The following is a 24,667-nucleotide window of genomic DNA, read 5'->3' as shown; positions in this document are numbered from 1 at the left end:
GAGATGATTTGAACTTTGGAAACCTTTAAGACAGCATTCAGGGGCCAGCACTGTGACACAGCAGGTTAAAGCCCCAGCCTGCAGTGCCAGCATCTCATAGGGGCACTGGTTTGAGTCCTGGCTGCTCTGCTTCCAAAATCCAGCTTCCTGCTAATGTGCCTGGGAAATTAGTGGAGGGTTTCCCAAGTGCTTGGGCCCCTGCACCCACATGAGAGACCTAGAATAAGCTCCTGGCTTCTGGCTTTGGATCAGCTCAGCTTTGGGCATTGCAACCATTTAGGGAGTAAATCGGAGGATGGAAAACCTTTCTCTCTTTCTCTCTCATTCCCTCTCTCTCTCTCTCTCTCTCTCTCTGTGTGTGTGTGTGTGTGTGTATGTCTACCTCCCTCTGTAACTCTTTCAAATATATAAAATAATTTTTTTAAAAAAGACAGCATTCAGTGTAGGTAGATGTCATTCATCTCATATATCAGCCTATTTCTAGCTACTAAACATTCTCTAATGTATTTGAGACCCTAAAGCCTGGAAAACCTCATGAACCTCACAGAGGAACAGTAAGCTAAGGTGTATTCTGAAGCTTGTCGGTATGTTCCTTCCCCTCTCTTGTTCCCCAGCCATTGGTATCTCAGGCTTGGGAGCCATTCGGTGGCTGAGGTAAAAAATGGAAACTCCTGGGCCTTGAGGCTCCCTGTCTGCCGTGTCTGTGCTCCTCAGTTTCCTCTAGTCCCAGTACCCCAGGCTGGTCTGTTCGCCCTGTCTTCTTCTCTGCTTTGCCCTGCTGGCATTTTAGTTGGTTCCATTCACACACTGCACATTTATGTAGCACCTACCTACCAAGTGCCAGGAATCAGGGATCCAGAGGTGGATCACTTTGTTCCTGATTGAGTGACATCTGCCAGTTTCATCTATGCTGATGTTTTGTCAAATGGAAGTTCAAGAGCAGTTCTATGACTATACTTGTTCCATTCTTCAGGAGAGCTTGGTTGCACTAGTGTCTAATAAAATCTATACCATCTAGGTTGAGCATACCCCAATCTGGGAAATGACCAGAGCCTGTGACTCATGGAGAACATGAACCAAATTCTTGTACAAAGCTAAAGGCCATCCTGATGCCGATAATAAAAGCCTGGCATAATCCCAGACTGGAATTTCACTGATGAAGGTTTTTCAAAGTCAATTACTTGGGCCTGAGGCGTCAGACTCACTCCATGTGTTTGTTACAAATGCAGATTCCTAGGTCCCACCATAGGCATTGATCTGGAATCTCCCACTAGGACCCTTGAATCTGCTTCTTACCGAGTCCCCTCCTATGTCAGTTTTGGTAATCACGATGTGGATCCAGTATTAAGTCATTATCCCTTTGAGCCATGGTGTGTGATGGGCAGGAGTGTGGTGCAGAAGCTTCTGGTAGTATGGGCCCTCTAACAGTTCACGTTATTTGCTACCAGTCAGTCCAGCCATCGCTTTTCCCTTCCTGTCCTAGGCCCCGTAGCCTTGTCTCTGGGCACCTGCAAGTTGCCCAGTGCAACTTGGACTCAATGACCTGAGGGTGGCTGTGCTCAGCAGAAGTTGCAAACACCTAGTGTATTTCCAAAGGTCTTGTCCCACTATTTCCCCATGTTTTTTTCTTACTCCTTGATTTCTTGGCATAATGTTTGCTTGTACTTTTTTTTTTGTGCGTGTGTGTACAAAGGTTAAAAGGTATTTTAAGAAGACTGAGGTTTCTGAGGGAACTATTGACTCATTTCAAATGGTCTGTGATTTCAAAAGTCGATGAGAACATTACCTTGATCCTTTGCCTAACGAGCTAGAAACTGAGCCTTCTCTGGATTGAAACAGAAGTGGAAGGAAGTGAGGAAGAGAAAAAAATAAAAACGGGGTCTAAATGTCATCAGAAATGGTTCTTTAAATCTTGTCTGAACAGAAGTTTCGAGAGCCTTGGCCATGGTGTGGGATTTTGTTGTTTGTGAGCGGAGGTCTTGACTGCTCATGGAAGAGAGTATTCTGGGGCCAGTGCTGCGGCTCACTAGGCTAATCCTCCGCCTGTGGTGCCGGCACACTGGGTTCTAGTCCCGGCCAGGGTGCCAGATTCTGTCTCGGTTGCTCCTCTTCCTGTCCAGCTCTCTGCTGTGGCCCAGGAGTGCAGTGGAGGATGGCCCAAGTGCTTGGGCCCTGCACCCCATGGGAGACCAGGAGAAGCACCTGGCTCCTGGCTTCGGATCAGCACGGTGCGCCAGCTGCAATGCACCAGCCTCAGCGGCCATTGCGGGGTGAACCAATGGAAGGAAGACCTTTCTCCCTGTCCCTCTCTCTCACTGTCCACTCTGCCTGTCAAAAAATAAAATAAAATAAAAGTATTCTGTGCAACTGGAATTGTATCCCTCAGAGGGGGCACTACTGTCCCCGGCCATTATGTATAGGGTTTTATCCACTAGGAAGCACACTTGTGCCTCCCTCAGATCACCAGGGCTGCCTAAAAGCTGTGACAGCCAGAACCTCCAGAGATGCTGTCATAGTCAGTCTGAGCTGCTTCAACCAAAGTTAAGTTGGTTTCTGTGGGGAGCAACTCGGACTAGACTAAGTTACTGGAATTAAGACTTATTCTATGCATCTGCTCTCCCACAATATGGCGCTGGGAGAGGAGGAAACAGCTTCTACACAGCTGCCTCCAGTTCAACCAATAAACTGTAGGACCTGCTCCTGATTGGAGGAGAGCAGCGTACTCGGCGTGTGGGTAGCAGAGTTGGGATTGGTGGAAGAGGACTATAAAGGAGGAGAGAGACAACATGCACCAAGAACATCTATCTGAAGGAACACCTGTGCAGCCCCCGAGAGAGCCGGCCGGTGGTGTGCCGCTCCCCCACGGAATTGGAGAAAGTGGCAGGGGGAACCGCCCTTCCACGGAGGTGGAAGGGACGGTAGCCAACCCGGGAAGAACCAGCAGCAAACCCGGGGAGGGCCGAGCAGACGAAAGAACAGCGCAGGGTCCTGTGTCGTTCCTCCACAAAGGGGGAGCGACAGTTTCAACCACAGGAATTTATTTCTCACAGTTCTGGAGGCTGGAAAGCCGGGTTGCTAGCATGATAACCTTCTGGTAAGGTTGCTCGCTGGCTAACAGCCTTCTTGCTGTGTCCCCACATGGCAGAGAGGGCAAGCTTTGGTCTCTTTACCCACTTATAAGGGTAACAGTCCCATCATGTCTTCATCTAATCCTGAGTATGTCCCACAGGCCTCATCTCCAAACACCCTACATTGGAGATTAGGACTTCAACTTATGGAATTGTGTTATGAATACAGACATTAGGTCCATAACAGGTTCCCCTGTGGACTCAGAGCCTGGACTGATCAGGCAAGACTCTCCGGGGTCAGAGGCTAAGGTATTAGAAATTTTCTCCTGAAAGAAACCATTGATGCTGGAGGCCACCAGAGAGTTCTAGGACTCATGGGATACTCTTAAGTCCTGCTCTTGGACATTAACCCAGTGCTGGGCCCGAGAGACCCCCAAGTCAAACCCAGCTACAGCTGTCTTAAGACTTCTGTGCACACTGAACCGTTGCATCAGGCACAGTCAGAATGAGCTCTGGGTGGCTTTTCTTTGATCTCACTTCCTCCCTTCTAGAGTCAACACTGAGGTGGTACAAAGAGAAGGGATAGACGCAAAGAAGAGGACCAAGGGCAAGTACTTGTTGGGGGTGGAATGGCAATGTGAACAGGAAACAGAGCCACTTTGGTGAGCCTTCCAACAATCGTTTTTATTATCACTGCATCCAAGATTGGTTGTCCTATTACCACAGATTATATCTGTTTATCCCCTCTAATTTGGAGTTACAGTGGTAAGGAGGCTGCAGATCATTCCAGTAAAAGCACTCACTAACACAAGGCCATATGCACAATAGCAGAAGTAAATTCTGAAGTGGTTAAAAGGTCTTTATTCGTATCCATATCCATATCTGTGTCTGTTTCTCTCCCAGTCCCTTGTCAATCTCTGCTCTGGAAGAATTCTGATATGACATAGAAACTGCTAGATGCTGGCAAATAATCCCTGGGTTACAGACCATCTAGACAATAAACAACTCCGTCATATTAGTGCAGCAGCTTCCGTAGAGCCCATCTGTTTCAAAATAACCCTAATTCTGCTTACCATGCGGAATGCTTTGTTGACTGGAATTTGTCCTAGTTTCCTTCGTCAGACTGAGTGTCACAAGCCTCTGGTTCCACCTGCTGGCCAATGGAATGAAACCCACCATGGATATTCTCAGCTGAAAAACCTGAACTGCAGCCACATGGGAATCTCCCAAGAGCTCATTAAAAATACCGTGGCCTGAGCTCTATGGCAAGCCTACCCAACCAGAAGCTATTTCTTAAACCACACTCCAGGTGATCCACACATTTGTCCCAACGTCAGAGAACCACTTCATTGGGGATTCAAGGATGTGGAGCCCAGTGAAAATGAAAACTGACCCCACCCTGCTGCATTTAGCTGGTCCTGTTTGAGGTGCCCACCCACCTCCCCCAGTTTATCCTGGTAACACATAGGGGCAAAAGTCAAAACATGATTCCCTTGAAACTCATAAAAAATGTAAAAAGCAGAGAAATGTAGCAAAAACAAGTGTTCAAGGTTAGCATCCCCAGTGATAAAGACTTGTTGATAGTCTCTGCCCCCAGTACATGATGAGAAGGGTAATTTGCCTCCATGGTAGCCTTCACCAAAACCCATCTCCCTAATCTAACCCTGAGGACAAACATCAGGCAAACCAAACTGAGGGACATTCTCTGGGGATATCTGGTCATGTTACCCAGAACTCACAAGGTCATGGGAGATAAGAAAAGACTAAGAAACTGCCCTACACCACAAGAAACCTGGGAGATGTGATAACTACATGTCCTGTGATAACTAAACAGTCCTGTGATCTTCTGGGTTGGGTCCTGGAACAGAAAAAGGAAATAGGTAGAAAAAAAAAAAAAAAAAAAAAAAACCCTGATGAAATCCAAATGCAGCCTACACTGTAAATCCCAGTGATGTATCATCATGGGTTCCTTAGCTTTCACAAAGGTACCATGACAGTTCAAGCTGCTAATGATGAACGGATTGAAGTGTTTCTATTATCTGTGCAACTTTCCTGTGAATCTAAAATTATTTAAAAATAAAGTTTATTTAAAGTTTTTTTTTTCCTGTGTTGGGGTGCAGGGATAAGAGTTTACACTGAATGAGACCAAATGAGTTGGAAGATGCCGCCAAGGAACACATCATGGCCAATTCTCTGCCCAGCTCAAAGGTCACAGGCAGGGTAACTGAGGGGACAGGCAGCACCCTCAAGAGGAGCCGACAGCACATGATATGGTGTGGCAAATCGTATTATCCCACGAATGGGCCAGCCAGCCAACCCTGCTGTCTCACTGAGAACCAAACAGTCAGGGACCCTTGAATCTCTGTGTGCAAAGTGTCAGATATCTAGTCCAGCACCATTTATGTACAGATGAAGAGCCTGAGGCCCAGGGAGGAGGAGTGATTTATGCAAGGTCTCAGGGGAGCCAGGAAGGGAAATCCACATCTGTTGACCTATATCATTTTTCCAAAACAGTTCTCATTAATTTGATACATCGCCTGCAACAGAACCATGTAGGTGCTCATGAAAATGCAGCTTCCTGACCTTCAGACAGCCTTAATGAGTAAGAATATCTGGTGATGGGACCCAGCAACCTGTATCTTGGAACAACATCTCAGTTCTGCACAGTATAATATTGAGGGCCACCGTAGCAAATGGGCAGCTGTCCAGTTTATCCTCTCTTTAAGGCAGTCTGGCTCTAGCCAGCTTCTTACATTTGAGCTGTGGAGGGACCAGGACCCCAATTCTCACTCCTGCCTTCACAGGCCAGTTGGTTGCTGTTTGATGGCAACTCCAGCACATGGGGCCAGGACTGCTGCAAGCCAGGCAGGGAGGTTTCAGCCTTAGGCACTCTTTCAGGATGAAGGTGGCAGCCAGCAGTTGGGCCAGGACCCGATATGACTCAGCGGAAGGCCATCTTTTTGAGCTGTTTATTACCATTTAAATTCCCTCTCCTTCACTACCCTTCACTTTTTGAAATAATGAAATTAAAACATAAAGACATCACAAGATCAGGAAGCAAGAGGTTGGGAATAGGACTCACATCTAGGCTCTGAGGAGGCTACGAGAAGTTCCTGCCTGCCTGTCCCTCCCCACCATGACATAAAGGGACAGTGCAAGTCTCCTCTACCCCAGGAAATAAAGGCCAGAGGGGTCCAGATGGCCCAGTTGTCTGAGGTGTCCAGAGCAGGCAGCAGTTTGGACTTGGGAGATCCTTCAAGGCCTGAGGTTCCACATTGCAGAGTTGATCCAGTCGCAGGCCTGGCCAGGAGTGAAGATCAGCCCAAGCCCCAGCACAGCCCTGTCTCATAGCCAGTGTGAAATCTGCACCCAAAAACAGCAGGAAAGGCCAGGACCACAACTGCCCCTTGGAGCTGAGTCGGGCACATTGCCCTGGAGCTTTTGAGAGAAAAGGGGGATTTTAATATTGCAAAGGGTGTTCATTCTTTTTCTAGCATTTTCTAAACTCGTGTATTTGTGTCTTTGATCACAGTTCTCCCTACCCCACAGTGACTTCCTAAATTTTTCCAGGGAATATCACTAGATGAATTTGAATTGAGAACAAAATGTGGATACAGTCCCCAAATTCATAAACACAGGAAGATATTCTTGGGATATTTTTAACCTCTTTTTAACCTCATGTCAGCCAATATGATCAGGTAAACTGAGGCACCTTCCAAATTCTTGACCCAAAAGCATTCTAGTTTAGATCAAGGAAAAATTGAAATATCCTATGGCACCATTTAATGTATATAAAAGATTCTTGGAAATCATTTCCAATCTTATTAAAATCCCCCTGAAAAGTGCTGAGTTGGTGACAACACTTTGAAGGGATTTAAGGCAGATTTTAAAAAATAGAAATATTCTTTGCATTAAAATCCATAGCCTTTCTTTTGCAGTCATGTTTGCTGTTCCAGTGATTCCTAATGAGCCTCATCCTTCCTTGCTGCCCCTCAGTTCAAGGAGGTGGAGAACAGCACATAGACAATTATTTCTGTAAGAAGTTGCAAACTGTCCTTTGTTGTAAAAACACTTTATGGTTCCTCACCTAGGCTGACTTTTGCAGCTGGGTCTACTTCTTGCTAAACCTTAGCATCAAAGGAGCTAATATATCTAAAGACATTCATTTATTTTATCCAAAATAAAAATCTTAACTATTTACAGTTAGTTTTATCTAATACAAAAAGTTCATTGTTTCTGCTGCTTTTTAAACAAATCTTGTCTCTAAGTCATACTTAGGGTGATGATATTTTTCAGGTTTACAGATTCTGGTACAGGGTTGAAGAAGACAACAGATACACTGTATGTCTGAAGCAGGGTAGAGATCTGGGTTTGAGTCTTGATTCAGCTATCAACCAACTGTGGCCTTGTCAGGTTACATAAACTCAATTTCTAATCTGTAAAATAGACAAAGAAATTCTACCCGTAATGATAAAAAGAAACTGCATGTACCAGTATGGATGGATCTTGTAAACATAATGTAGAAATGAAGCTACTCACAATAAGTACATATTGTAGGATTCCACTATGGATCCATTTATGGACAAAATATCCTCTTATGGACAAAAACAGGAAAGCAAATCTATGCTGTTATAAGTCAGGGTAGTGTCTGGAAGACTACATGAATTCTGAGGATATTCTGTATTTTGACCCAGATGTTCCACATGCTCAGTTCATAGAAATTAACCAAGTCAAACACTTCAAAGAGGCTGGTGGTAAATAGGATGAACAAATACTCTGTCTCCTCTCTACTTTCTTTTCCTGTGCATTTGTTCGTTTGTTTGCTTTGTTTGTGTGTTTGATTGGAAATTCTAGATTTCAGATCATAGTGCAAGTAACACTAGACCTGACATAGTGGACCCAACACTAGGTTACTCAGATTGCTGACTGTATTGATTTTTAAGTCAGTTGTGTCTATTAAAGGTCTTCAAAAATTAATCAACTGGTGGAGGCAGAAAGTACAACAGGTAAAATAAGGACTGAGTTGAACTCTCTTTCAAAGCTTTTCATTTTGAGATTCCAGATACTGTTTCAGAATGAACAAATCCCCACTGTTGCTGATTTTATTGATTAAAATGATAAAAATGGGAATCTTTTTCTCTCAAGTCATATCTAAATGTTACCTTCTCATAAACTATTCTATGAGCCTTTGAAATTTCCATTGTATTAAAGTTGTGAGGTTTTAGGCGAATTTCAAATTATTTTTAAAGAGATAGAAAGATGTAATTCGTGACTCAAAAAGTAAAGTGATCTTGCTGTCTTTGAGCACTTCCCTTGTCCAGAAATGTCTAGCTAATTCCTTAGACCTGAGGTTTCTTCTAGGCCTTTCTGGTTTTTGTCAGTAAATGACTTAGCAACTATCCTTTGGAGAAGCATTTTGGAAGCTTTGCATTTCAGAGGGTTCTGATAAAGTCACATTCATGAAAGAGAGAACAGGGGTCCCTTGCTGCTGCTCTCATTTGACAATAGAAATCCCACTGAATGCTGCTGATTTATTTAGAGGTTCCCTGGTTTTAAAGAAAGGAAAAAACTGATTGCCTCTTTAGTGAAGGGAAAGATATTATGCCATCCTGCAACTTCTCTTTAGTATAATTTCACTGAGTGGTATAGAGTGCTCATCAGATCATGGGTAGGCTCTAAGAATACCAGCAAATTAAACATATCTATTCACATGGACGGTGAATAGTAGGGAAAATGGTTGTCAACTCTTGATGCTCTTTTTAGCAATTCTTATCTGAATGAAATTGCTTTTCTTTCCTTGGATGTAAAATGCAGAGGATACTGCATTATACATAAGCATGGGGAGAACTGAAAATTTTTCCATCAAGAACCACAAATCAATAAATCATATGATCTCCCTACTGGTGCAATAATTGAGCTAAATCATCTTAACCTGGGCAGTGTTCCTGAGGTTCTTTGAAGCGTGCTCATTGTTCCCTTGAATAAAATTGAGGCCTGACCTCCATTTACAGGAACACAAAGGTGAATCTCATAACAGAGCAGGGCGATTTCACCCAGGCCTGTAAATGTCCGGTGCATGATTTAACCACGTAGAGCAAAGAAGGTCTTGGCTGAGCACTCCAGCTTTCCCAGTGACCCAAAAGCTCCTCCACATTACGAAAGCATGCTGCTCAATGAAGGCTATCAATTACCTTGTGTAGTATTGATTGCCTAGAAGGTAAATATTTAGCAACCGGCAATTTGACACTGCTCAAATGGTCTACAAACAGAATTGAGCTCTATCTTTTAACAAGTCATTAGCTTTGTCACTTTATTTTGTGAAAATATTATGCAGGGTTTGTTCATGATACAAATAAGTAGAACACATGATCCTTGATGTTAGAGATCTAAAAACCCTAACACACAGTGCTCAGCAGGACTTTCCTGGGCATGTAACACTTAGGTAACACTTCTCTTTGAAAGCTCTCAACAATCCAGGAAAGAAACTACTCTTACTATTCCCATCTTATAGACAGGGAAACTAAGATCAGGAGAAGGTAACCTACTTGGTCAAGGATGCGTAGCTGAACAGCAGAGGAGTCAGGATTTAGTCCCAGAGCTGTGGAAGGGACTGGCGGCAGTCACCTTTTCAGCAGCCCTCCTTCCCACGTGAACCAACACAAACCTGCCAAAATGCAGAGTTTTGTCTCAAGAGTCACCACTCATGCCAAGCATACCTGGGTAGCCCATTTCCCTGTTACCTACCAACACTTTCCATTATGCCCCCGGGGATATCTCTTTCTACCACCCACTGAAACCTGCCCAGGTCCTTCATCATGCTTAACAGAGAAGTCCATATGGGAATCACAAAGATAAGACCCTTGGAGAAATACCTGTGGAGGACCCTGGAGATTATGGAGAGCAGTAAGAAAAGGTCATAGTGGAAACTATGGAAATGGCTTTAAAAATAAATGCAGGGACAGGCATTCGACTCAGTGGCTAAGATACCACCACCACCATGTGGGTTAAGACATCACATCCCATATCTGAGTTCCTGGTTCAGATACCAGCTCTTTCAATTCCTATCCAGCTTCCTGCTAATGCACACACCTTGGGATGCAGATGATGGCTCAGACACTTGGATGCCTGCCACCCATGTGTGAGACCTGAGTGGAGTTCTGGGCTCCTGGCTTTGGTTCTACCCAACCTTGGCTGTTGCAATCATCTGGGGAGCAAACCAGCAAATGGAGGTTCTCTTGCTGACTCTCTGTCTCCATGCCTTTCGAATAAAAATAAAAAATTAATTTTTTAAATAAAAGTGAATACAGAGTTAGGGAATTGGAAGGCAAAGGTTAGCTGAGACTCAGTGGATAGACAGGAGGCCTTGACCCTGGCATGGCGCTGACCCAGTGTGCACATGTGGCAGACAGTGTGGGTGAGTGGCTGATGATATCAAATTTGTAATTCTCTTGGAAATATCAAAAATTAATTCACACTTAAGAACCTGCCCCCAAAAATTAGGATTCAGGGCAGTATAGTGTTCAGAGCCAGAAGGGAAGCAATTCAGTCATTCTTCAGGCAGTAGAGTAGCTTTGATGTTACCAGAAAGACTGAGTTTAAAGGAATCCAAATGCCTGTAAAATCAGGCCTGAATACAAATCGGGCATGGCAGTGGCAATGGCGTTGGCGATGCTGGTGATGGTAGGTTATTTTACCCAGGGCCCTTTGGTTGTTCCTGAAAAGCTGAACCACTCTGGTTTCTGACAGTATTTATGGGGATCCCTACTGGAACTTTTGAGTCACATCTTTGATGACAGCAGAGTCCCATAGAGCTGAAAATTTAACCTGGACCCTTTTTTTTTTTTTTTTTCGGTTCCTGTCTCAGGTTTATTTGCACAAACAGCCCAGGAGGACACTAGCCCCATGCAGACAGCAGCCTAGGGGTCACACCAGTCCTCTGTCTTTACATTGGCAGACAGAGGCTGTTATTACGTAGCCTTCATGGGGAGGTGGGCCTCTCTGGGAGTGCTGAGCCTAAGCTGGAGCTGGAGCTGCACGTGCAGTTTGGGCCTGGGCCTTGATCTGAGGCTTGGCCTTGGGCTTGTCCTTTACCTTGATATTTCTCAGGACAGCCTAAGAGGCTTGGCAATGCTGGCACAAGCACGCTTCCCAAACTTGGAGTGGGTGGTGTAGGCAAGTCAATCAAACTTATGACTAACACCCTTTGGAATTGTGGACTTAACTGCCTTGGGCTTGACAAGAGCGTTGATAGTCTCAGCACTTGCACTTATAGCTTTGGCATTGTCAGTCTGTATCTTCTTCAGGCCCTTCTACTTGTGCTTCTTGGCAAAACGCACGTTCCTCAGGAAGATGAGGTCTACTCCCTTAAAAGAGTCATATCTTTGTGACTGGGGTTTCTTGATGCCACTTCTGTGCCATTTTCGGTTGTATGGTGCAGTTCTTGAACTTGGCAATGTCTGCATTCTGCTGCTACCCATTGGATGTCTGGACCTTCATTTTAGAAAAAATAATTTAATTGATAACAATTGTACATATTTATGGGCTACAGTGTGACAGTTCAATACATGAATAGAATGTGTATTGATCAACTCAGATTATTCAGCATTTCCCTTTTTGACATTACTTTATGATGAGAGGCTTGTAGCTCCTTTCTTCTACTTATTCATAAAATATATACTATGTCATTGTGAACTGTGGGCATCCGACTATGCTGTGCAACACTAGGAACTTACTTCTTCAGTCTAACTTTAACTTGGTACCCATTTTTCAAACTCTATCCCTCCATACTCCTCCTAGACAGTAGTAATTAATATTCTAGGTTCAGATTGAGTTGTTGTTTGTTGTTGTTTGTTTTAGCTTCCATGGTATTTATCTTTCTGTATCTGGCTTATTTCACTGAATATGATGTTCCATCCATCTTACTACAAATAATAAGATTTCATTTTTATGACTCAATAATATTTCATTGTATATTTATAACACATTTTTTATTTACTTGTCATGATAGATACCCTAGTTGATTCCATATCTTGGTTATTGTGAATAGTGCTACAGTAAATATGGTGAGGCAGGTATCTATTTGATACAATTATTTTATATTTTTTCAGATGTATACCAGGTATTGGATTGCTAGATTGTATGGCAGTTCTATTTCTAGTTTTTGAAGCAATATCCATAGTTTTTTCTCATGGCTATACTCATTTACATTCCCACCAACAGTATATATAGGATTTCTCCCTTTCTTCACAGCCTTTCTAGCATACATTTCTTTCTGTCTTTTTGTTAATAGCATTCTGACAGGAGTGAGATGATATTTTATAATAGTTTTGATTTGCATTTCCCTGGAGGCTAATGATATTGAGCATTTTTCATGTATTTGTTGACCATATGTACTTTTTTTTTTTTTTTTTGACAGGCAGAGTGGACAGTGAGAGAGAGAGACAGAGAGAAAGGTCTTCCTTTGCCATTGGTTCACACTCCAATGGCCGCCACGGCTGGCGTGCGTGTTGGAGAGCATGTGGAGAAAGGGGAACCCTTGAACACAGTCAGTAAAAATGTGGACTAGTACAGCCATTAATGAAAATGGTGTGTAGGTTCCTTACAAAATTAGAAATAGGACTACTAAACAATCCAGCAATGTTACTATTTTTTTTTTTTTTTTGACAGACAGAGTTAGACAGTGAGAGTGAGAGAGAGAGAGAGAGAGAGAGGTCTTCCTTTTTCCGTTGGTTCACCCCACAAGTGGCCGCTACAGTCGGTGTGTTGCGCTGATCCGAAGCCAGGAGCCAGGTGCTTCTCCTGGTCTCCCATGGGGTGCAGGGCCCAAGGACCTGGGCCATCCTCCACTGCACTCCCGGGCCACAGCAGAGAGCTGGCCTGGAAGAGGGGCAACCGGGACAGAATCCGGCGCCCCGACCGGGACTAGAACCCAGTGTGCTGGCGCCGCTAGGTGGAGGATTAGCCTAGTGAGCCGCGGCGCCGGCCTGATATGTACTTCTTTTAAGAACTCTCTGTTCAGATCCTTTGCCCATTTCTTAACTGGGTTGACTTGTTGTTGCTGAGTGTCTCGAGTTCCTGATGTATTCTGGATATTAACCCTTTGTCAGATAAGTAACTTGCAGATACTTTGTCCCATACTGTCGAATGTCTCTGCACTCTATTGGTTGTGTGCTTTACTATGCAGAAGTTCCTGAGTTTGATAAAACCCCATTTATCTAGTTTTTGCTTTTGTGGCCCTTCTTAGTTTTCTGTTTTCACATATCAGTGGTTTCCCCACATACCCATGAAGAAAAGGGATACTCAGAGTTTTGGTGGGAAGGTAGGAGGTGGTGAGAACATTAATGCTAACACATTCAGTATATGAGGAGTGATGGCCACATAGGGAAGTGGGAAGTCACAAAGCCTGGGTTCAGGTTTTGCTTCCCTCGTGCTGGGGACCCAGGTGCATCCTTAACATTCTCTGAGTCTTAGTTTCTTCATCTCAGGAAAAAATGGGATGATTGGATTAGCAATAAAAAGCTCAATGTAAAGAGCTCTATCAGTGAAAGAATGAATATTGATAAGACTTTTCTGTCTCCGTGTGTGGCATTTCTCCTGCTGGCTCATCCCTGGCTCTCCTCAAATGCCCTGCAAATGGGTTCCAGGAGTATGTGTGCCAGCTACTCACTCTAAGAGCAGGAACCTTCACAGCCTGCCTCTCCTAACTTCTCCCTACACTCCCCTCCATGGAAACATTAATCCTCAGGCCTTCTCTCTTCAGCAAAAGCTAAAGAAGAGTAGAGGATACTGTGATTCCTTTGGAAATCTGAGCACTCTTTCAGCTCCCATGGGCTGAGACCCCTGGACCTGAGTCAGCCTGCTACATCCAGCTTGCTTCAGAGTCTGCCAACAGTCAGTTCTGACAGATTCCCTGCCCAGCTGAAACAGGGAGTCCAGTTCTGGCCTACACCCCTCTTTGCAATTAAGAATAGACTTGCTAAAAGCCACTGTTAAAGGCAAAGTAAGAATTGGATCTCATCGTAAAAAATAATTTTAAGTGATAAACTAATGGTGATATGATTCATGAATTTGTAATTTCAAATCATGTACTATTTTGAACAAAGAAAGATTCCTTTACAAACACACATGGCAAAGACCAATTCCAAGAAGATTTTTAATCTTACAGTGCTCATAAAATCTTGTTTTAAAGATTTATTTTTTATTTATTTGAAAGGCAGAGTTACAGAGAGAGGAGGAGCAACAGAGAGGTTGTCGATCCACTGGTTCACTCTCCAAATGGCCACCATGACCAGGGTTGGGACCAGGCCAAAGCCAAGAGCCCAGAGCTTCTTTCAGGTCTCCTGCATGGGAGCAAGGGCCCAAGAACTTGGGCCATCTTCCACTGTCCTCCCAGGCACATTAGCAGGAGCTGCATCAGAAGTGGAGCAGCCGGGTCTTGATCCAGTGCCCATGTGGGATGCTGACATCTCAGGCAGAGGCTTAACCTGCTATATCACAATGCCAATCCCTCATAAAGTCTTCTTGGTGAAAGTCTTAATAAGCTTAAAATATGTTTAAAAATCATATTTTATGCAAGTTAATAAATTGACATATTTTGCTGAGTCAAAAAGTTTGGAAGTAGAGGTTTACTGATCAGGAGTGGTATGGGGACTGACCTGCCGTATTCACTAGTCAGGAGAAGTTCAAGAGGTGGAATTCTCCCATGGCCTCAGCAGGAAACAATGACCAGTCATGAGTAGGCATCAGGGTTCCCATCATAGTGGGGAGGCAGAGCATAAAAGATATCACCGTTTGACTAGTTTTTTTTTTTTTTTTTCTGACAGGCAGAGTGGACAGTGAGAGAGAGAGACAGAAAGAAAGGTCTTCCTTTTGCCGTTGGTTCACCCTCCAATGGCTGCCATGGCCAGCATGCTGCGGCCGGCGCACCGAGCTGATCCAATGGCAGGAGCCAGGTACTTATCCTGGTCTCCCCTGGGGTGCAGGGCCCAAGCACTTGGGCCATCCTCCACTGCACTCCCAGGCCACAGCAGAGAGCTGGCCTGGAAAAGGAGCAACCGGGACAAAATCCGGCACCCTGACCGGGACTAGAACCTGGTGTGCCGGCGCCGCAAGGCAGAGGATTAGCCTATTGAGCCACGGTGCCTGCCTTTGACTAGCTTTTTAAAAGCATTTCTCTTTGTTTAACAATTGAAATTCCAGTTGTGGCCTGAACAAGACCCTTAGTTTCCCAACTGTCTCCTGCTGCTTTCTGTAACATCTTTTCATTACAGCCTTAACAACTGTCCTGTCAATACGATTATAAGCAAAAACATCTTTGAAAAGATGCTACCTTTGGAGAATGAGCAAAAAGGATCAGCTGTTCACTTGCTTTCCATCCTGGCTCGAAACCCCCCTTCCCAGCTAGACCAGAACAGTCAGCCCCCTGAGTCAATCAGGTCAGAACCTCAAGAGGCACTGTTGAGTGTCGCTGTGTAACTATAACAGATCCATTTGGAAGTCATAGGCAGCTACTGCTGAGTCAGATCCATTTGGAAGTCATAGGCAGCTACTGCTGAGTCAGATCCATACATTTATTGAACAGCTGTGCCAGGCACTGGGGAGCAAGGAGTGTTAGTGATGCCCTCTGCCATTTGAGGACTTACACTTCTGGTAGGAGAGAGAGGAGGGTGCACAAATGGCATCTCTGGAAGGATGTGGCACCTACTCAGTGAGGACAGCTAACAGAAAGGGACTGAAGCTGAGAAGTTTGACTTGGGAGAGAATTTTCCTCTCAGAGTGGCAGGCATTGCAAGACTTTGGATGTAGGTGATGGGAAGGTACCTTTCAGGGAAAATTAACAGGGTTAGTAGAACCACGAAAAGGTGAAAGGCTGAAACTCTGAGAAACCACAAAAAGCAAAAAGGTGCAGGCTGTGTGGTCCACATGCTCAAGAGTAAACCTGCTCCCTGCCAATGCTGATCAATCAGTGATGCTTCCACCCGGCTGCCTATCAGAGATGTTAGCGAATAGTTGAAGTCTCTACTTAGTGAAGAGTTGATCTTCTGTATATAAAGTCAATTAAAAACAAATCTTAATGGAAAATGGAATGGGAGAGGGAGTAGGAAGTGGGATGAGAGTGGGGGGGGGGCAGGAATGGGAGGAAGAAACACTATATCCCTAAAGGCTGTACATATGAAAATTTGCATTCATTAAATAAAAACCTTCAAAAAAAAAAAAAGCTCTTTTCAGTAGGTTTAGGTTGCTGCTGATTCCTTGAGCTCAAGGACAATATATATTTCTTCTTTTTTTTTTTTTTTTTTTTTTTTTGACAGAGTTAGAGAGAGAGAGAGAGAGAGAGAAAGGTCTTGCTTTTTCTGTTGGTTCACCCCACAAGTGGCCACCACAGCCGGCGCACTGTGCTGATCCGAATCCGGGAGCCAGGTGCTTCTCCTGGCCTCCCATGTGGGTGCAGGGCCCAAAGACTTGGGCTATCCTCCACTGCACTCCCGGGCCACAGCAGAGAGCTGGACTGGAAGTGGGGCAACTGGGACAGAATCCAGCGCCCCAACTGGGACTAGAACCTGGGGTGCTGCCGCCGCAGGCGGAGGATTAGCCAAGTGAGCCGTGGCACCGGCCGTCTTCTTTTCTTACTCCCTGCAAGACCTGTGATGGTATTCATGTAGGGGTCGAAGTGCCTATATCATTACAAACTCTAGTTTTTGGTATGTTTGAATATAAGGCCTGCACTTTTGCGCACCAGCCTATTGAATAGTATAACCCCACACCTGCCCTGTGCTCCATGATGTGCATGGATACTGTGTGCTTTCTGTCTGGTACAATTTTTTAAAGAATTTATTTATTATTTGAAAGGCAGAGTTACAGAGAAAGAGAGATCTTCCATCCGTTGGTTCATTCCCCATGTGGCCGCAGTGGCCACAAGTGAGCCAATCTGAAGCCAGGAGCTTTTTCTGGGTCTCCCACAGGGTGACAGGGGCCCAAGCACTTGGGCCATTCTCCACGACTTTCCCAGGCACATTAGCAGGGAGCTGGATAAGAAGTAGAGCAGCCAGGACTCACATGGGATGCTAACACTGCACACAGTTGATGTTACCCTCCATGCCACAACACTAGCTCACTGTCGGGTATGATTTTGATTGCTTAGGGTGCAGGAATGATGGGTTAAAGGGAAAGTAAAGTCCCAAAGGCTGATCAGAAGAAGCTAGGCAGCAGAGTTGATGGAGGTTATAATGTAGAGAGGATGACAAGTTACAGCTAGAAATAAAAAATGCAAAATACTAAGCCTTTAAGACATTTTGGAAATGAAAGTGTGCAAACTATGGAACATAGTGGAAGGAAAAATTAATGTAGGAGGACCACCAAGCCCCAGACTGAGCCATATTAAGCTCATGGACCAAACCCCACTAAAAATACTCACTTGATGTTGAACTGTGTTTATCATGTTTCTTTTTATGCTAAAATAACAATGGCACCAAAGCTGTGTTTATGTTCCCTTTCCAACCCTAGCAGACATGGCACCTTTTGCCTGCAGAAGAGTAGAGAGGCAGCTGTTGATTTTCCCTCTTGCTTTCTCACAACAGGAAACAGCAGAAACAGCCCGCCACCCTATGGGTTCCACCTGTCCCCAGAAGAGGAAATGCGGAGACGGCGGCTGCAGAGATTTGACAGCCAGTAAGGTGGCTCTGCGCTTTGGGAGGGCCTGATTCAGCTGGGGAATTGTTGCCCATTTGGCTCCTTCCCCAAGCCCTGAATAAGTTTCAAGCCAAAGCAGAGTGCCGCTCATCACCCCAGAGTGCTCACATCCGCCTGGGGCCCGCACGCTGCAGCCCCCGTGAGCACCACCCTGACTGGTGTAGGCTCCAGGCTTGTGGAAGCCAGCACTCAGCCTTCCAGAAGCCGCCCTTCTCTTAGCCTTGTTCTCTTGTCACAAACACAAGGTCACTTCCACAGGGCAGGGACCAGATTCTACACTCGTTTCTTTCACTGCAGCATCTGCCTTGTTTTGCTGTTAAAAACTGAGACCTTCCCCAAGAACTTTTGTTTTCACCAGTTGAAAAGACCAGTTCCTCATTCTGCCTGGAGTGCTCCGCGTTTGACTTGGCAGGAGGCGAGGAGCCGCCCTGTGATCCTCTACTCTCTTCACATGGTGACGCCAGGACCAGAACACGGCCACCTTCGCACTCCTCCCTCGTCTCTCCAGGCACCCTGGCACCTCGGGGCAGCATCTCCAGGGATTTGCTGTGCTCCTGCACTACTCCACCTTTGAGGAATGTTTGACTGAAAATGGGTAAGACAGACCTCAGGTAGGGACGACCCCTGCGTATTCCATCCACTGCCAAGGGCACCAGCAATGCGACTCAGCGCAGCCCCGAGATGCAGACACGTCATCTGACTACTGAGCAAACAGCAGCACCTGCCGCACAGAGGATGGGCAAGGCCTCCCAGGGCCTTGTTCATTCAGAATCCTTGCTGGACGTCTTTGTTTCCTCATAAAAGTGCCTTCTCACTAGCCACTGTGACAGCTACATGTGCTGGACAAGTATAATCTCTAGATTTTCTATCTGACTCATTTAAGTTATTTCCTGGTGCTTGAGTTTCACGAATAAAAGGACAAAGCCAAAATATAACTGATGTCTTATTGTCATGGAGATATTATGAATTCTTAAAGGGAGTTAGCACTTTTTCATGGTTTTATCTTGCTGTTTTTAAAAAGTCTGTGAGGGTGGGGCTGGCACTGTGGCATAGTAGGTAAAGCCCCAGCCTGCAGCGCCAGCATCCCATGTGGGCACTGGTTCGAGTCCCGGCTGCTCCACTTCCGATCCAGCTCTCTGCAATGGCCTGGGGAAGCAGAAGAAGATGGCCCAAATGCTTGGGCCCCTGCACCCATGTGGGAGACCAGGAAGAAGTTCCAGGCTCCTGGCTTCAGATCAGCGCAGCTCTCGCCATTGTGGCCATCTGGGGCCTCTCCTCTCTCTGTGTAACTTTGACTTTCAAATAAATAAATAAATCTTTTTTAAAAAAATGTGTGAAGGAGAGTATTTTCTTTGCAACCAGGAAAATTGATTTACACAATTATAAATAAATCAAGAAATATATAATCAAGAAAATAGACTTAAAAAGAAGCACTATATTAAGAAAATCCACAGGGGCCGGCGCTGTGGTGTAGCAGAAGATCCTGGCTCCTGGCTTCAGCCTGGCCCTGTCCTGGCTATTGTTGTCATTTGGGAAATGAACCAACAGATGGAAGATATTCTCTCTCTCTCTCTCTCTCTCTCTCTCTCTCTTTTCCCTTCTCTCTCTCCCTCTTTCTGTAATTCTGACATAAATAAATAAAATAAATGTTTTTTAAAAAAAGAAAATTCACAATATAAATATCAATATAAATAAATACATGCACGATTTTAAAATCACCTCTGTTTCCACCACTTAGAAATACCCAGGATTAACAATTTAGGGGTATTGCTTTTTCAGTTTTTCTTTGTGTATACTTGGCATCTTTGGAATGTGTGGACTTTGCAGTTTTGTATCCAGTTCCTAATCTGAATTTACCTGCAAGAAGCACTGACATTTGGGTATAAATGAGCTAAGAAAACCGCTGGGGTCCAGGAAGCTGGCTTTGACCTGCTAGCTGGTATGATAATACCTGAGGTCCTTGGGTTAATTTATAATTGATGTAAAACTACAGCACATTTGTAGTATGAATTATGAGTTTGGTAGATTTATGCATGTTCAAATTAAAATGTTCGGGCTATCATTCCTCTCTCAAACTCTGTATATTTGACTCCCACTACCCTAATTAGAAGTCACCTCTTTCATACAAGCCATCTTTTCATTAGCACTTGGCAATTCCACATAACACTTAGTCTTGTCCTTACTGTTTGTATACAGCTACACAAAGATGTGCCGTCTGTGTGAGAGTGCAGATGTTGTAAAAGACTCTGGAGCAAGGCCTGTCTCTTATTTATCTTTCCACACTCTCCTCATTCCCCCCTCTTGACGCCGAGGCTCAGCATTAGGCACTCATTAAATACCATTTTCCACCAAAAGCAGTATTTAAATTGCATTACAAGTCTCATGACTGTATATGGAAGTATTCTATTTTTTATGTTTACATTGCTTGAGTGTATCCTTATTTCATGTGACTTGTTAATTACAAAGACGCTGGAATTAGGGGTGGAAGTTTGACAGGGCTCTTACGCCATGGGTTAGGATGCCCTCATCCCTTATCAAAGTGCCTGAGTTCCAGTACTAGCCCTGTTCCCAATTCTAGCTTTCTGCTAATGCATACCCTAGGAGGAGCAGGTGATGGCTCCGTGGTTAGGCCCCTGCCACTCACATGAGAATCCTGGATTGAGTTCCATTCTCCTGGCTTCACTCTGGCCCAAGTCCAGGTGTTTTGAGCATTTGGGAAATGAACCAGTGGATGGAAGATCTATGTATGCCTGTCTCTCTGTCTCTGTGCCTCTCAAATTAAAAAAAAAAAATGAAATAAACCAATGTTTTAAAAGACTAGAATTAAATTTTGGATGGTATAACTATAATATGCAATACTTTATTTATGAATGAACCATCACTAAACTTTTAGAGATGTGGGAAAGTTCATTTTATAAATCTTAAAAATATAAGCCAATTATTTTAGCATAACAATAAAGATGTTCTGGAAATTATTACAATGATTTTATTCAGTAAATAGTCTTGCCTATAACCAGTGCTTATTGTTTTCATTATCTGTTTTGTTGTTTTTCTCTACAATAAGGAATCTCCAAAGTTATGCCAACAAACTAGAATTGGGTTGAGCAAGACAAACAAAAGCAAGTGCATTAGCCTAATTATCTCTAACAGGGAGTAAGCACAAAGAGCTGATGTTGTCATTCGGTTTGTTTGTTTAATAGTAGTTTCCTGGTTGTCCATGGAGCACCCAGTTCCCACAGTTTGGTGTGGTCAGTCAACTGAAGAGAGCGCTTACTTTTGAATCATTCCTGGGTTCCAGGAGATAGGCGTAGTTAAAATTGCCTCCTCCTGGTGCCTGTAAGCATATCGCTGGTGATTCCGGAGTTGCACATAATTGTTCAAACCTCCTCAATCCCTTTAAACTGCCTGCTGGTAAAGCTCAAGCTAAGCAGTAAGTAACTCTCAATAGACTGGGGCCAGTCTATGCATTTGGCACATGCTGTGCTGCCTGGAGAGTAAGATAAAGGGATGAGAAAGACTGACCCCCCAACCCCAAAATAGACTGTAAGAGGCTGGGGGCGTGAGGAGGTGGCAGAGCTGGCCTCCCTGTTCCCACTCTTGGTTTCTCTTGAGATTCAGTATTCAATAAAGAATTGCATTCAGTCTATCATAAAAGGAATCCTATAGGTTCTTTTTTCCTTTGCATGGATCATTGCAATCATTTCCTAATCTGTCTCACTCACTGTCTCTCTCTCTGTCTCACTGACCTTGGTATTTTATTTTAGAATCACAGACTCTCAGCTTAGAAGGGTCTTAAAATCTCTCAATTAATTGGTCTGCACAATACTTAAAACAATTCTTCACTCAGTTCTACCTAACTCTGCCAGTTTAATCTTCCAAAATCCGCTTTGTGATGCCACTCATCTCAAATGCCTTTTATTCTGTCAAAGTCTGCAGCCTCACTCAACAGTGGAGCTCCACCCGCATTTGGACCCCAACCTGACAAAGCTCTAACAGGGTCTGCGGACTGGTCTCACCGCCCAGGCTGTGGTTGTTCCTGATCCTATTACTTTCTTATGCTGTGCTTTTACGTCGAACAGCCTTTCCCCTTCTCAACCCATCCAGATCCTCAGTCGGGCCCCTGGCTGAACCCTTTACTGGACCACTGCCCAGGATGACCTTGCCCTCATCAGGCTTGTTCTTGTGGGCTCTGTATCACATCGTTTCCACACATCACATGGAACGGCTGCTTCTCCTGCAGAGAGAATTTCTTTCTGTAGGTTGTAATCGTCATGAGGTCAGGGACCATGACTGTGCTTCTGAGTCTCTCCTCACAGTGCCTTCACCAGAGCTTTGTCTGGACACTAGAACCATAGAACCAGTAAATATTTGAGAATTAAAATAGATATCTGGCCGCTGTGCTTTATACGGGTCTCTGTTTGATGTGTCTGTGCTTGCATTTTGCCTCTTCTAATGAAACTGGATATTAAAGGATTCCCTCCCCTTCTTCTTTTTATTTTTTTAAGATTTATTTATTTGAAAGGTAGAGTTACAGAGGAGGAGAGATCATCCATCTACTGGTTTACTCCCCAAATGGCCTCAACAGCCAAGGCTGAGCCAGGCCAAAGCCAAGAGCCAGGAACTTCGTTGGGGACTCCCACATGGTACTTGGGCCATCCTCTTCTACTTTCCCAGGCACATTAGCTGGGAGCTGGATCAGAAATGGAGCATCCAGGACTCGTACCTGCACTCATATGTGATGCTAGAATCTGCTGTGCCACAATGCCAGCCCTCCCTGACCACATACCACCAACTGCAGGCTTCCCTTAGCTGCTGAATGTACTAATATCCTGTTGTAGTCACTTGCCTGCCTTTTGCATAGTAACTTACTATTCCATAATGGTAGTCTTTGTAAAAAAGCTATTAAGCTGTCTTTTACATGTCCTGGATAAAACCACTCAGAGCTGGCTGCAGCTGAAATTGTCCCTGGAGCCCTGCAGAGCGGTTCAGACTACCTGGAGTTGCCTGTGGCTCACTGTCATGGGAAGTGATGCCTCTTGATGATGCCCTGCAACCCTGTTTGCACATGTGTTGTGTGTGCAGGTGTGCTTTGTGGATGCACATGCTCATCCCTTTCCTCTGCACCTATCATGTCCTGCCACTTAATTTCACCAAATTATGCCCCATTTACCCTAACTTCTTGACTTCCCAAACTCCTTTCTGAACAGGAAGAAGGACTTGGGTTTTGTTGGTGGTGGTGTTTTGTCCCCACCCCCATCTACTTACAGACCTGTGATAATGTTCTCTTTCTCGGATGATGAACTCACTGTTTTTCTAATAATGTTGGGTGCGTGTGAGCGGGCCTGTGGCAGGACAGGCACTGTGGCATTTAGGGGCAGGGTGAAAACAATACTGACATCATAGTCAGATGGCAGAGAGATGAACTCATGTATGGGTTTATACTCTATCAAGGAAAATGGAAACATGGCTAATAGAAATCATTCAATTTGGTGACAGTATATGTTGCTACTTGGGAAAACAGTAGCATAATAAAATCAGTAGTATCCCGTGGCTTTAAAAGGCCCTTGGAATCTTGAGTGTCACAAGCAAAATCCAAGAAAGAACACTTCTGCTCCATGACTATCTGAACGCAACATCTGGGTCCCCTCTCTCGGAATTGAAAAGCCCTGCTTACCCTTTTTCAGCAGGGGTTTCTGCCAAGAAGTTGTGAAGTTATTTTTATTTCGCTCATATTTCCTACTTAAATAACTCATGTAAAGCCTAAAGAAAAATTCTACAAAGAAAGATCAAACCAGAGAAAGTATGCAACTTAATAGATTCTTGGTTTTTATTTGAGATCCTGTATTGTCTCACTTTTGCCTTCAGATTCTGCCTCCTTATCAGATCCTCTGCCTCAACAATTTAATTGCATTTCCTTAGTAACAGATCATTGTTAATGAAGTTGATCAAGGGCTTTAGCACTTCATTAAAGTGTAGCACCTGGGCCAACCTTGTTATTCAGGGAACACCCAGAAACACAGAATTGGAATTGTACTTTCACAGGTTCTGGATGGTACCAAAACTCCTGTCACATTCAAGTGTGCACAGGTATATTCTACACAATTAATTCTGTGCATTGTAAAGCAGGTAGTGAGACCAAAAGAATATTTTATTCTTCCTTTAAATTTTTTCTCTACTTTTCCAAACATAAATAAAAATGATAACTGATTGAGAATTTCATCTTTCAATGAGGAAATGGCCAACATTCAGTACATAATCACTGAGGATGGGTGCCATCCTATAGAATTGATGTTCTCAAGAAGAGTCTTTTTGGTGAACGGGAGAATAGAAACAGCTAAGTTGTGAGGAGAAGGGATAGAAGTTGGTTAATGACTACAGAAATAGAGTTAGATAGGAGGATTGAGTTCGAGTGTTCTATGGCGCAGTAGGATGACTCTAGTTCACAATAATTTGTTGTGTTTCAAATTAGGAGAGGATTTTAAATATTCCCTACACATATATGATAAATATTAAGGTGATGGATGTGCTAGTTAGGCTTATGTGATTATTGTGTGTTATAAACATGGACTGAAATATCACATCGTACCCCATGAAAGTAGACTATTATTATGTGTTATTAAAAATAATAAGGAGCTACATTGGCCAGTGCTGCAGTGACTGAGCCTCTGGGAGAGGCAAATAAGGACTTCCAGATGGTTCTATCTCCCATTCAGAGCCATCTCCGGAATGACTGACCTGGTGCAACTAGTGGTCAACTGGTTGTTACTTGACCCTGAGATATAGGCCTCACAGACTTTCCATCTCCTTCCCTCAAGAACAGCTTCCGACAGTCTCTAGGCTGAGCTGGGCTGGCTGCCTGAAGACCCGCAGCATGGGACTTAGCACCGATAGCAAGAGATCAGGGCACCCAA

The 24,667-nt window shown here is 44.3% G+C and overlaps 1 protein-coding gene across 9 annotated transcripts in view; it reads left to right on the top strand.

Annotated features, from left to right (window-relative positions):
* RHBDD1 (rhomboid domain containing 1) overlaps positions 1-24,667 on the top strand; it is a 224,936-nt gene that overhangs the window by 145,723 nt on the left and 54,546 nt on the right. For 2 of the 9 annotated variants that reach the window (XM_008259249.5, XM_008259248.5), the window contains exon 7: positions 17,645-19,086. The exons of the other annotated variants lie outside the window; for them this stretch is intronic. In XM_008259249.5, the coding sequence (XP_008257471.2) occupies positions 17,645-17,739 (95 nt within the window). In that variant the 3' untranslated portion in view covers positions 17,740-19,086. Of the gene's footprint in view, positions 1-17,644; positions 19,087-24,667 lie in introns of those variants that run through there. 9 annotated transcript variants of the gene reach the window in all.

Source organism: Oryctolagus cuniculus, chromosome 3 (assembly GCF_051225735.1).
Source record: "Oryctolagus cuniculus isolate XC-2025 breed Fujian yellow rabbit chromosome 3, ASM5122573v1, whole genome shotgun sequence".
NCBI lineage: Eukaryota > Metazoa > Chordata > Mammalia > Lagomorpha > Leporidae > Oryctolagus > Oryctolagus cuniculus.
This window is presented reverse-complemented; position numbering and strand designations above follow the sequence as displayed.